General features: G+C 37.2%; 1 protein-coding gene across 4 annotated transcripts; it reads left to right on the forward strand.

Moving 5' to 3' along the window:
• The first annotated feature begins 3,121 nt into the window (after positions 1–3,121).
• LOC121420303 lies at positions 3,122–13,298 on the forward strand. 4 transcript variants are annotated; one of them, XM_041614878.1, is made up of 6 exons: positions 3,122–3,211; positions 4,281–4,539; positions 6,488–6,827; positions 7,841–8,522; positions 9,224–9,286; positions 10,711–13,298. In XM_041614878.1, the coding sequence occupies exons 3-6, from the start codon at positions 6,534–6,536 to the stop codon at positions 10,827–10,829; spliced, it is 1,158 nt and encodes a 385-aa protein (XP_041470812.1). In that variant the 5' UTR covers positions 3,122–3,211; positions 4,281–4,539; positions 6,488–6,533; the 3' UTR covers positions 10,830–13,298. The 4 variants fall into 4 exon arrangements, with proteins under 4 accessions (XP_041470812.1, XP_041470811.1, XP_041470813.1 ...); XM_041614877.1 differs by lacking the exon at positions 4,281–4,539; XM_041614879.1 differs by lacking the exon at positions 4,281–4,539 and having other exon boundaries at positions 6,488–6,803.
• The last annotated feature ends 352 nt before the right edge of the window (positions 13,299–13,650 follow it).

Below are 13,650 nucleotides of genomic sequence, written 5' to 3' on the forward strand. Positions count from 1 at the left end.
AAACCCTTAAAAGAAACATGTTGAAAAAGGGAAGTGGATGGGCCGTATTCGACTGGTGTATGAGGTTAATTGCTCAAGGCTGAAGGTAATATGATTTGAACAGATAAAGAAAAACCAAACAAAATGTTGAACATTTGATCTAATTCGGACAAGTAATAACAAAGTTATGACATTTTTAAGTTTTGCGCTATTCCGGTGACACAGTTCTATATAGGAAGGCATTCACAGCTAGTGGCGGACCGTGAGCCGGACGCGCGTTTCCGTTTTACACCCTGGCGAAGGCATTTTCCGGAAAAGTAGCCAAAAAGCGACTAGTGAAGAGTCTACGTCTACGTTTGTTTACATTATCAGCTGGGCGCGCGATCCAAAGTCCGCACCGAAGTTATCCGCAGAGCTTATACTTTCCAGGTTCAATACGAATGTTTGCCTTGATCATTTGCCTTGCCGATTTGCTGATGTCTGTCTTTCTCTCTATCTGTCTATATATCTATCTCTCAAATTCTATCTCTATCTATCTATGTAACTGCAGTATCTATCTATCTATCTATCTATCTAATAATCTTCTCTGTCTCTCTCATTCTTTATCTAACATCTATCTATCTCAAATTCTCTATCTCTCTCTATCTATCCATCCATCTGTCTGTCTTTCTCTATTTCTCTCTCTCTGCCTACCTATGTAACTACAGTATCTATCTGTTAATTTGTCGCTCTTCTCTCTCATTCTTGATCTATCTGACATCTATCTATCTCTCAAATTCTCTATCTCTGTATCCTTCTATCTATCCTATTTATCCATCTGTCTGTCTTTCTCTATTTCTCTCTATCTATTTTTTAACTAGAGTATCTATCTATCTGTTAATTTGTTAATAATCTTCTCTGTTTCTCTCATTCTTTAATTATCTATTTAATATCTCTCTCTCTCTCTCTCTCTCTCTCTCTCTATCTATCTATTCATCTGTCTGTCTTTCTCTTATTCTCTCTATCTATATATATATATATCTATTTTTTAAACTTATCTATCAGTTAATTTGTTAATATTCTTTGTCTCTCTCCCTCTTTATCTAACATCTATCTATCTCTCATCTATCTATCTCTATCTGTCCATCTGTCTGTCTTTCTCTATTTCTCTCTATCTATCTATATATCTATCTATCTATCTGTTAATTTGTCTATCTTCTCTGTCTCTCTCATTCTTTATCTATCTAACCTCTATCTATCTGTCTCTCAAATTCTCTATCTCTCTCCTTCTCTAGGCATCTGTCTGTCTTTTTACTCTCTTTCTCTTTGTCCGTCCATATTTCTATCTACAACATCTCTCTCTATCTATCTATCTATCTATCCTTCTCTCTCTCTCTTTCTCTTTCTCTCCCCCTCTCCATCTATATATCGACCTCTCTGTCTCTCCCCCTCTCTCTATTTATCTATCTATCCATCCTTCTCTCCCTCTTTCTCTCTCTTTCTATCTATCTATCCACCTCTCTCTCTCTCTATTTCTATCTATCTATCTATCTGTCTATTTTGTCTCTATCTGTTTACCAGTCTTCTATATCTATCTTTCGGCAGCTTCTGAGTGTATCAATCCATCAAACTTCAATTTGTCTTTCCATTATTATCTGTTTATTTTGATTTTGTCTGTCTTTCTATTCATTTAGTTAATAATTTATTTTTAGGAAAAAAAATATAAACAACGCGACTGCAAAAGCATGTTCGGATTTCACTCCTGTGCCGCTCTCTCTGTACATGAAGTGCCGAGGAACTCTGCGGTGGTGGACTCGCCTGTGTCGCACGCTGCATGCAACCAGCGACGTGTGTAGACTCTTCACTAGTCGCTTTTTGGCTACTTTTCCGGAAAATGCCTTCGCCAGGGTGTAAAACGGAAACGCGCGACCCGGACATGCCTGAGGAGACAAAGCATTGGAGGGGCACTGTATATGCTTTGCCCCTCCAATGCTTTGTCTCCTCCGGGTCACGCTCCGCCATGCACTGAGTGAGCAAATTGAATTTCGTATTTTATTATATGAAATTGGGTTAGTTCACATTTTTCCCTCCATGCAAGAACTGAAAATATGGATTAACTACTGATTAATGCATTAGATATTCATTTCTGCAACTCATATTATTACAATATTACAAGGGAGGCATATTTATTATTCACTATGTATGAAAAATGAAACAATGTGTAATATGTTGTGACGTCCCGTTACACAAAGTTAGCGAATGTTCGTATACATGATTTTCACGATTAATTGTGCATTGTATATAGATCAATGCGTAGAAAAAATGTTCTACGATCATACGGACCCCAAATCAGCCAACCATATTATTCTGATGACGATTCATGATGGCGAGCATTTTGCAAATTATTGCTAATTTCTAAAATTCATATAAATTCGTTATTTTGCAGATTTTGATTAAATTTTCAGCACTTTGCTTTGGGAATTTTACTCTATTTATATATAAATATTTTCAGCCCGGAGTAGGCCCTAATTTTTTAACAACAGCTTTAAACATAGCCATTTTTGTTTTAAACCCTTTTTATTTAATGTTTTAAACACATGCTTTTAACAACAATGCGTAGTTTTACATATTGATAGTTTTTAAAAGGTGTTAAGCAACTGCGTGTGTTTAAACAACATTATTTGAACAACATTGATGTTTAAAAGCTGTTGTTTATTTAAAAGACTGCTTAAAATCGTTAAGCAGCTTAGTTGTTTAAAATATGTTGCTTAAAAGATTGTTTAAGATATTAAACAATAAAATGTTTAAAGTTTAAACAATTTTGAATTGTTAAATAATTCAAACAATATTGTTTTTAAACAACATTATTTGAACAACATTGATGTTTAAAAGCTGTTGTTTAAAAGACTGCTTAAAATTGTTAACCAAGTTGTTTAAAATATGTCGCTTAAAAGATTGCTTAAGATATTAAACAATAAAATGTTTAAAGTTTATAAAATATCAATTGTTTAATAATTCAAACAATATTGTTAGAGTTACTGGCTTAAAAAGCGTTGCTTAATTTTTTTAAGCAGTTGTTTAAAATATTTTTTACTGTGAAGAACCTCGTCCTCGGTGTATACCAGAAAAAAAAACTGTACGCCCTCTACGTTGCAAACTAAACAAAACAAACTCCAACAAAGACCGAAGATATTTAACGTATCTCAATAATCTATATTGTCTTCATTATCATGGCTACCAGAAGATGTTATTTGTAAGTTTCAAAGTAATTATGAATTAATGGCCAAATCGTGGTTTTGGGAGCCACTCGTAGATTTGTGTACGCGCACTTGTGTACAAAGTGAAAGGAGGTGGAAATAGGGAACCGTGCGTGTGACTGAATAAAGCGCTGCTGTATGAAGTGAACGGTGGATCCCAATATCACGATAATGCCGAATTAATTACCTAAGGTAGTATTGATTCAAAACCTCTGATTCCATAACTTATTGTTTATCTGATTTTATCTTGGCCTGGGCCCTGGCATGCAAAAAGACAAGTGACGCCATCGTGAGTGAGTGACGTGAGCGAACTGCACTTTTGAACTTGAAGCACTCACCCCCACGAACTAGTATTAAACCTCGTTCTTAGTTAGGACGAGTGCCCAGGCCCAGCCCAGGGCACTTATCCTACGAACGAGGTTATAATGGCCCAGGGTAGTCTTGAGGACGCAATGATGATGTTTTTTATAAGCATCATTGACGTCTTGACATTTAATAAGCTTGGGCAAGTCTGTTTTACTACCCTCTTCCGCTTGGTTATAATATCAGTGACAGTAGAGGCGCACGGCCAATATTCTGTCTCCAATGTGGGACTGGGAGATTATCTCCAATATCAGAGACTTTGTAAAGAATTTCAATTTCAGAGACAGTCCAGTTTTGAAGTCCAATTTCCTTTGTTTACATTTGCTGCAAAAGGATTACCTTGGCAGCAAATAAAAATGTGATAAGCAGATTCCTCATGAAAAATTACCCCTGTTCACCGTCTACTTAAAAAATTCACCGTCTACTTTTGTTTTTGATAAGGATTTTGTTGTCAATCACACACAAAACAAATGGGCTTCTGACCTCAGTGAGACAAACTTTTGGTTGGAAAAAATCATGCTTTTATTGGTATAGTTTCTTTTGTCCTTTTGCAAAGCAAGTCTCCAATGTGGGAGATTATCTCCCCTAGTAGTAGTACTGGAAAGAGTCTCCCATATTGGCCCACTCACACATTGTACGAGGTTGATATTGGCCGTGCGCCTCTAGGCCTGCTGTATATTTTTTCATTCTTCTTTACCACAGAAAAGGGAGAAGAGATGATCATGTGCAGTAATACATTCTGCACCCGTGGTCTCTTCCATCTAAGCGAGGTGGGATTGAGCTAGGATATATTACCACCGGAAAGAAGAGACTGGTATTGCAGCAAAAGCTGCAAAAGCACCAGCAGTTTCCCCTTTTGCATTTGTGCGAGACACACAACAAAGTCAGGGTGGAATGTTCAAGGAGTGCCCTTACGGCCAAATTTTTCATCTATCCTGTCTTGGAATTGATAAAAGGCCAGGTAAAACCCCCAAAATATGTACATCTGACCATGGACCTACTACTCTAAGGGGTGTTGCAGGAAAATATTTGCAATCAATTGCACATATTCTGCTGCAATTTTACAATTGATTGATCAGTTTTAACTATAGCAAATCAGATTAGATTCCTTGTTTCATGGAGCAGATTAGCAATCAATCCCAAATTTGCAATAAATTGTACGGCATATGCTTGATTTCGGGAAGGAAAATAGACCTGTATGCAATTTATTGCAAGTTTCTTGCAACGCCCCATTACCGTAGTCCATGAGTCCATTAGTCTTCCGCTTGGCGACAGCAGCTGTCACCAAGGGGAAGACAAAGAAATCAAGATGGCGACGTAAACACAACCGTAAACTCTTCCCATCTTTTCAAAACAATTTTCTTGTTTTTTTATGAATTCTTCTTTAAAAATGAAATCAATATCGCAGTAATGTTGGAAATGAAGTTGGACCCCATGTACATGTTTAAGGGCTAGATCTTTTAGAGGGAAAGTAGAATTCTCGGGGGCGAAAGTTTCTGGTTGTGTACCCGTACGTGGGGGAATATAGGTAGGGATCCCAGGCGTCAGTGGGGAGTAACCATACGTACAGTATAAGACTTTCCCCAGACGCCTCCAGGCTAGCTCCCTGGCCTGGGTTACATGTACCTACGAACGAGGTTATAAATACATGTATGACTATGAGACATCGTATACATCCAGATCCAGGTGTGTTAGTTTTTTTGCCCAGGTTCAGGTCTGGTAGTTTTATTTTTCCTTTGATCCACTATTGACTTATTGTCCACTCAATTTTCAATTCAACTTTTGATTAACTTTCATCAGATTGATCTGTTAAAATAATTATGAGATGATGTTATTTTCATATATGTGTTTATTAATGCGCAACATTAGACTCTATCGGCCTAGGATCTATCTTTTTTTTTGTTTATCAATCATGCCACAGTCAGAAGCTTGAACTCCAAGTTGGAGGTGTACGGAGCACGGACATGATGGGAAAATGTCTCCCCTGTCCGACAGGCTGTGTGTCTGGACAATTAATTTCAAACAGCCATTTGGAAAAATTAAGCAAAGTTTCATCAGTTTCTAGGAACAAAACCTTTTGGCAATTAAAAATGAAGATCAAATAGAAACAGTACCACTAGCTCTAATGTAGATTTATATCTAGACTATTCAATTCATATTTTTAGTGTAAAAAAAAGTTAAAACTCTGATCTAAAGTCAAAGACAAAATAAGGGCTTGAAAATTTGTAAGTGTCTGGACACCCGACCCCTCATCCAGTTTCAGAGACAGTCTAAAGTTTGGCCTTGGGAGACCGATTTCCTTTTTTCCATTTACTGCAAAAGGAATCCCTTAGCAGCAAAAGTCTTTTTTTATTTTAATCACTGCCTACTTTAAAGATTCACCTGCTTCTTTTGTTTTCACAAGTAAAAGATTTTTGTTTGTCATCCACTCACAAAACAAATGGGGGATCGGTGTGATCATATCCCACACAGATAAATCTCACATGTTTTTTTTAATGACCTAATGATTGTACCATAATTCTGAGAGTAATATAAATCGGGTGCCAAAAATTAGCATAAATTCGGTTCATCAATTTTTCTTAATTGAATTTTGAAATTCAACATTTTGGCTTTCTTATCCCATCAAAGATTACTTCATGAAGTCAAGATGAAATTTTGTCTTCTAAGGGTAACATACATTTTATTTTACTTTCCCACTTAAGTTTTCAAGTTTGTACGATGTTCTGATAGACAAGCTACAAAACAGTAACTTATGCTTTAGACAAGGAAAATCTCTACTTATCAGTGGTTGTATGTCTTCTAATGAGGATATCCTAGTTGACCTAGGGACAATTATCACTTCAGACCATCCACTTCCTGAAGACAGTGAAGTTTCGACTGTTTTTTAATTACTTTGTATAAATTTCTAGGAACTCATCCCAGTGAACGAGCAAATCATGCAAGACAATGTAAAAGATGGAATCCCCCGGTAATGACGATAGCTTTGTGAGCATTAGCCTGGATGGCAAGGAGTGTGACATCTGCTTGCAAGACACGGGTCAAGATCTCACCACCTGCGATGTCTGTGCCAGGTTTCTTACCACTGGGCCAGTTCAGGAAGGGTTTAATGAGCTCCCTGAGGTCATACACACAGACACTCTAGGGCATCCTTCATGCTTCAGGAAATTCCACAAGCTGGCCAGACGACTGAGCCGCTCAGCCGTAAAACTTCAAAATAACTCACCGGTAAGGGGAAAGGATGGAATACATGTAAGTCCTTTTGTAAATCATTTAATTAACCAATTTATTTGTAGAAGTGTTGTGGTACGTAATTCGTTTGGACTTGCCTTGTAGTTAGAGAATCGTGTCTTCAAATCCATCGATGTGGCCTTGCGTCTTCTGGCATAGCATGTATTCATACTTTGCCACTTTCAACCCAGGTGTTAAATGGGTACTCGGTATGATGTGAAATGCTAGGTAGTATGCCTAGCAATTGAGTCTTGGAACTCTTGTTGGAATGCTCCCCAGGGAGTGGAGAAAGTGCACGCATTGTGTGCAGGCATGCAGGGATCCTTTGAATGGGGTAATAATCAGTATTTTCACTGCTTAGAAAAATGATGTATAAAATATAAACTATTGTTGTTTTATATTTATTTTTAAAAATGTTTTACGTCCAAGAGCACTTGGCACACAAGGCACCATACAACTTACATTTATATGTGTACATGCATATGGTATAATTTTCAAATTTACATAGGGCTCTGATAAATAGTCTGTCCTGCATTAAGTGGTGCTTCATACTGTAGGCCTACAGTTGAAGTTACTGACTTTGCACAGGACTGGAACCTGTTATTAAGTCCCAAGTCAAATCACTTGGCACAAAAAGGAGATACCATTCTTGCATGAAGTTTTCATGATTTCAGAATGAACATTGATTATCAATTAAGAAGGCATTGAAAATTCCTCTTATATAGACAGTTTACTTTGCAGTGTGTACAAAATATGTTTCTATAAAATGATGCACAGAAAGTGCGGAGATCTTGATGATACATGTTTAATTAAATTGCCTCTTATCCCATCTATTATTATTTGTCTGATTTTTCTCAAATTTTCTTTGTTCTTATTCTTTGATTTTTCTGTTTTCGACAGAAGCCTACTTGTTCCAAAGGTTTCATTCCCCTTTAAACATACATTTAAGAGATCCATTGGAAGCAGAAATACAACTTCTGCACTCTAGTCAAATTTACTTTCTTCTTTCCTATTTTTTTTATTCCAATACGCAGACTGATGGGAGCACACAGTGGCTGAACTTCAATTGTAACAACCTCGGCAATGAGCTTCTCCTTGAGAACATTCGTAACCGGGTGAGCAAGAGCAATCCTGGCTCGCGAAGCGGCAGTCCTCAATTCTCCGGTGTGAGACAGATCGGGAAGCTAAAAGACACAGAGCGATGCAGGAGCGAGCCTTTCTTGGAATCGTCCGCCCATGAGTTGCGTCGCGGCTACACCAAGTACTTGTTCGGGAAACGCGAAGGAGGCAATGGACAAAGTGTTAAAGTGCCTGAGGGTAGCCCTGGACTTGTCCAGGATGGGTCACATGGTCCTATCAATGAAGTGCCTGGAGCAGCGGTTAACCATGAACAAAAAGATAGAGACCTTTCTAACAAGCAAGCCTCTTGCCATCCGGAAAATAGCCGTCCTAACTCTTGCCAAAGCAACCATGATCAGTATTTGATGAAGACAGTGTCATGTCTGTCCATCCATGATGAAAAACCTCATAGACTTGTAGATAACCGAGAGGCTGAAACCTGCAGGCATTCCAGAACTATAATTGGACATGAAGAAATGAGGCATAGTAATTCAGATGGAGATGACAGTCATCGTTCTGTAAAGGAGAATAAGAATTATCTTCCATCTGACGAGAAAGAAACCTGGAGAAATGTCAGACATATTGACAAAGAAGCCTGTAAGTTATTTCCCTGAGATAATATTAACTCTTGCTTACAAAGCACTTAACTTAAACACACTTGCTTACAAAGCACTTAAACGTGTGCCCCGTGGGCCCATTTCATAAAGGACTTGCAACTGTTGTAACTTGACCATAATGGCAACTACCATGGTAACAGGGCTCAGTAGCCAATTAGAATCAAGGTTGTCATGGTATTTGCCATAATGGCGAAGTTGGAACAGTTGCAAGTCCTCCATGAACAGGCCCCTGAATGCTCTCAGGTCTCCCAATAAATACTGCATGATTTCTCTGGTTTTAGCAGAGAAACTGTCACACATTCTGTTTTTCTAGGAATAAATTCCTGCCAGGTCCCCATTTTCTTATAAATAAATCTTTTAGGGTTTTATAAAAAGTGAAAATTACCTTTCATTGAATTCATAGTTTTATAATTTTATTTTCAAAGTTAAACCACTGTAATCTTTGCTTTGTTAGTATTTGATTTTTTTTCAATTTCTTCAAGGTACTTGTAATAAAAACCATCTGGAAATGATATAGTGATCTATCTATGAGTGTGCAGCACATCATTGTCATCAGCTTTCCACCACTCTTGAATGAAAGTCTAACAAAAAAAAACTTTCTAGATTTGGCCATGAATATATTAAACTATGAAATAGGAAGAGTTACTTTTTATTATTTGTTCATATTGATTTTTATATCAGTACCCCTATTGGAAATTGCTGAGCTGAGAAGCCACACTGAGATGTTACAGCATGCAGTGAATGGTAAGAAGAACTTCCAATAATGGGCAGATTGGGAAGGGGGGTATGGGCAAAATGGATATGAAGGCCCCCCTCCCCTTGTGAGGACTTTGTTTGTGCTCTCCATAATTTATTGTAGTTGTGCTTGTCAGAACCATCCCCCCCCCCCCCCGTGGTAAATCCCTGACCCATCCCTGCCTACTATATCATATGTACAAAATACATCTTTCGACTGGTATTAATCATTAACAAAACAATTATTGTCATGAATCTGACTTAAGAAGTATCCTAAAGTGATTGGGAAAGGTTCGTTTAATAATCATCAGTATAAACAAAGATTTATTTGCTTTAAAGTTATTGAAGTTCACAAACTGATGATTTGTGTAACTGTCACATATTTTACTAAGAATCACGCCCAAAATGCACTGAAGTGAATGTCTGGAGAGCTGAGATCTTATTTAATAGGTATTCTATAAATGCAATCAAATAGAATTGAGTCAAGTTTTGCTGCCATCACAATAAACATTATGGCCTGTATTCTGAAGTCAGGTTTAACTTAAACTCAGGTTTAAAGTTGTGGTTTAAGTATGGGAAGCCAAAAGTATCAAAATTTGTATTATTAAGTTGAACGTTTCTTATGTTTACTGTGCTCTTTCCTGATTCATTGATGGCGAAGAGAATCTATTTATACTTCCTAGACATTTATGAATGATTTGAGAGCCAATGAGATGAAATATGATATCTCTACCATTAGTGATTTATGTAACAATTGGCTATCCATATTTAAACCATAAAAAGACTGGGGGGGGGCTGATTCAGCCCCCCCCCCACCCAAAAACAAAGAAATACATAAGAAATATAGAAAACAATAGAATACATAAGAAAATAAATGTGATGTTGACATTTTTTTAAAATAAATTTGATCACATGCCTATCTAGAGTATGTCAAACAAAAATTAGCATTTCAGGGGCATTATTTTATTAATTACAGCAAACTTATGATTTTATGCATAAATTAGCATAATTAATGAAACATGAGATTTTTTGCAGAATTTGATGTTATAGTTTTGTAGATAATGCCATGGGTAACGCGTATGCCAATTTCCACCATCCCTGGTCTGGAAATGGTTGACATTTACCCTTCTGCCAGTATTATTATTCCCCCGTGTTGTGTTTGTTGCAAGGGTGCAACGTGCTACCTATAGAGATCTGATCAGAGCTATGGCAGCTTTAAGTGTTAAATTTGCTCTTTTTTATCAGTCCCTATGGTTTAAGTGAAGACATAAGAAAGACATGGGGACTTTTTCATGAAACACATATTCACAAATTTCCAGTTAATACAAGTTTGGTCTGAGCCAATCACATGCAAGGATTTCAGGAGCTGCTTATAACAATAGTCTTTAAAAATCACATACTTGATTTCATCAACTGCTCTATTATTCTTTCAGATGCTTGCTCTCAGCTAGTCCAGCATCTCCAGGAGAAAGATGTTCTGAGCAGTGAGGTTGCATCGCGTCACGTTACCATCAAGAAACTGGTAGAGAGACAAAAGAGTCTCCACCACTAGATTCTTGCCAGTAGCGATCTACCTTCACAGTACTTTCTGGGTTTGTGACTGAGATCAAGGAAGTGGGGACGTTTCATCACAATGAAGAAACTGGTAAAGTGACATTAGTCAGCGGACCCTCCACCACTGGACAATTCAAGGTTTACTTATGAAGGTTTGTAAGGATCAACATTTCGTCACCGTTAGAAATGGTAGATCTATAGATTAAAGAGCCTCCACCATCACTAGACTCCGTCCAGGTAACGATCTTGATGTTCTCTATCAAGATATGTAAAGGATCAAGGAAAAGGGGCGTTGAGTCACCACCAAGAAACTGGTAGAAAGACAGAAGAGCCTCCTCTACTAAACTCCGGCCATGGTAACGATCTCAATGCTATTCTTCATGATCTGTAAGAATAAAGGAACGTCAGCATTAAGAAACTGGTAGAGAGAGAGATAATTTCACAAGATACACCCATCTTGCATATTGTACAGTGTACACATCTGTGAGGCCAGTCAGTATAAATGTGATAGAAATACCACAGATCACTGGTCATTTTTTTATGCCTCTTTTTTGCCTTGAAATAAAACATCTATATTTTTTTCTATCCATTAGATTTGCAACAATATTGTATAAAATGTATGCAAATATAAATCTATGCATGCTTGAAAGTAGTCTTTAAATTTCATACACATCAAGGAACATATGCCATATATTTTGCATGTGATAGTTCACATATTTTCTTAGAGATATTGATGGGTTTATTTTTGCAGTGTAATTACGGGGGTTTTGTGGAAGTCATGAAAATAACACAATCTTGCAATATTCGTGAGGTTTTTTTGCAATATGACACAGGAGGGATAAGAACACAGTACCGTAAATGTATTGAACACATCAGTCAAATGACAAAGACAAGCTGGGAGGTCTTTGTCAAAGACTTGTGAACTTTACGGCAGTTTCGTCCAAAGTTTCGGAAGCTGACGAAAAATTGCAATCACGTCGTTTGTCCAGAGTTCAGGACGAAACTGCTGTTGGATTCACCAACTTTCGACAAAGACTTCAGGGTCAATCTTTGTCATGAAGGATACTTGACAATACATTTTCTATGTTCTTGAATCCGTCGTGCGTCGTGGAGTGAAAACTCCCTTTGAAAGGGTATGCAGCAGACTTATGTCATTGTATTTGGACATAATGGCCCGAATTCACAAAGGTGGGTTTGAAAACCCATGGTTGAGTCCATGGTTTATGGCCCGAATTCACAAAGGTGAATTTCCTGTACAGATTTCCTGTGTGAATAACGCTTGATTTACTGCATATACCGGTACTGAAAAGTGTCCGATGCTGATGCACGCTTTTGTCACAGTGCGCCAAATTGACTCCTGTTGCTGTGGTTAAGTGCGTGATTTTTTTATTCATGAGTCCACTCTTCAAACAGTGGACTCGTGAATAAAATAGCATATTTAACCATGGTAACAAGCATCAATTTGGCGCACTGTAACAAAAGCGCGCATGAGCAGTGGAAAAAAAATATGCGCAAAATCATGCGTAATTTATGCACAAAATCTGCAAAAACCATGGATTCAACCGTGGGTTTTCAAGACCACCTTGTGAATTCGGGCCAGTATGCCACGCTACATGTACAGGCATTTCTTTATATTCACATATGTACTGTACAAGTTCATTTACATGCAGCTTTATGTGAAAACCAATTGGTTGACTCTTTAAACTGTTTTTGAGGCTGAAGAGAGTGACATCCATTTTTTTAAACAATTGCCATTGATATTATTTCTTCATTTCTGAAATTTTCTGTGTGCTAGTCTGCAAGCTGTAATGTCATATGTCCAGGGTTTGAAACTAATGCGTCATTTGGAAAGGGGATCTACATTTGCCACTCTCCACCCAGGTGTAATGAATTGGTAGGGAGGAATTCCTTGAGTGCTCAGGCACCAGATCAGGCTAACTGAGAAAAAGCGGATATTTTCCAAGAATTCATATTGGCTCTATTTCAAATCTGGATTCTGGATCAAAATTTTCTATAAAAACTCATATGGAAGTTCACAAATACAAAAGGGGGTCATAATGAGCTTAACAAAAATTTCTTACACATCCCTTTATGGGAATACATGTATATTGTTTTTTGTTTTTTTTACTTATTTTTTTTATTTTACAGAAAACTTGTTTTTTTTATTATTCTCAGTTGGATAATCTGAAGGTCATCATTTTACATCATATAAGAAAATCTTCAAATATAAGTTGCGGGAAAGTTTAATGCGACTGACCGTAATGGGACTGACCAGAGTTTTTCTTTCCACAAAAGAAAATTGAAGCCGCTTCCCAAATTCAAATGCCTTTATTTGACACTTCTATTTGTAAGTAAAGTTTTACAGGTATTGAAATTGGTAAAAGTGATTTGATGTGAAAGAATTATTAAAAAGTAATCAGTCACATTTTTCTATGTCCTTTTTGTGTAATGCGACTGACCGATTTTTCAGATGTCATGCCATCCACAATATATGGCATATCCTTTCTGTAGATCAAGACTGTGTATTGTTTTAAAGCCTCATTTGTCAAGATGAATTGACAGTATAAACTTGACAGAAAGACTCGGGACTGTAAAACTAACAGCAGCAAGTGAAAAAAGACACGTAAAAGTGTAATACGACTGACCGTGGAATCGCCCCTGTACTTTTAATAAGCTGAGGTAATAATTTGTAGCTCTATTAAAGAAATATTGTATCAAGCACTATATAAATGTGGCATGTTATTTTTGTACGTCTGTCCAGTGACCACTTACACTCCAATAGTTTTTTTTTAACAGAAGGGTATATACATGTATTTGTA

This window comes from Lytechinus variegatus, chromosome 8, assembly GCF_018143015.1.
Source record: "Lytechinus variegatus isolate NC3 chromosome 8, Lvar_3.0, whole genome shotgun sequence".
Lineage (NCBI taxonomy): Eukaryota > Metazoa > Echinodermata > Echinoidea > Temnopleuroida > Toxopneustidae > Lytechinus > Lytechinus variegatus.

Excerpts from the sequence above, each read along its gene's own strand:
- LOC121420303 (XM_041614878.1), top strand. The coding sequence starts at position 6,534 with ATGGAATCCCCCGGTAATGACGATAGCTTTGTGAGCATTAGCCTGGAT. Across the intron at positions 6,828-7,840 it reads GGGGAAAGGATGGAATACAT|ACTGATGGGAGCACACAGTG; the intron begins GTAAGTCCTTTT and ends TCCAATACGCAG. Across the intron at positions 8,523-9,223 it reads ACATATTGACAAAGAAGCCT|TACCCCTATTGGAAATTGCT; the intron begins GTAAGTTATTTC and ends TTTTTATATCAG.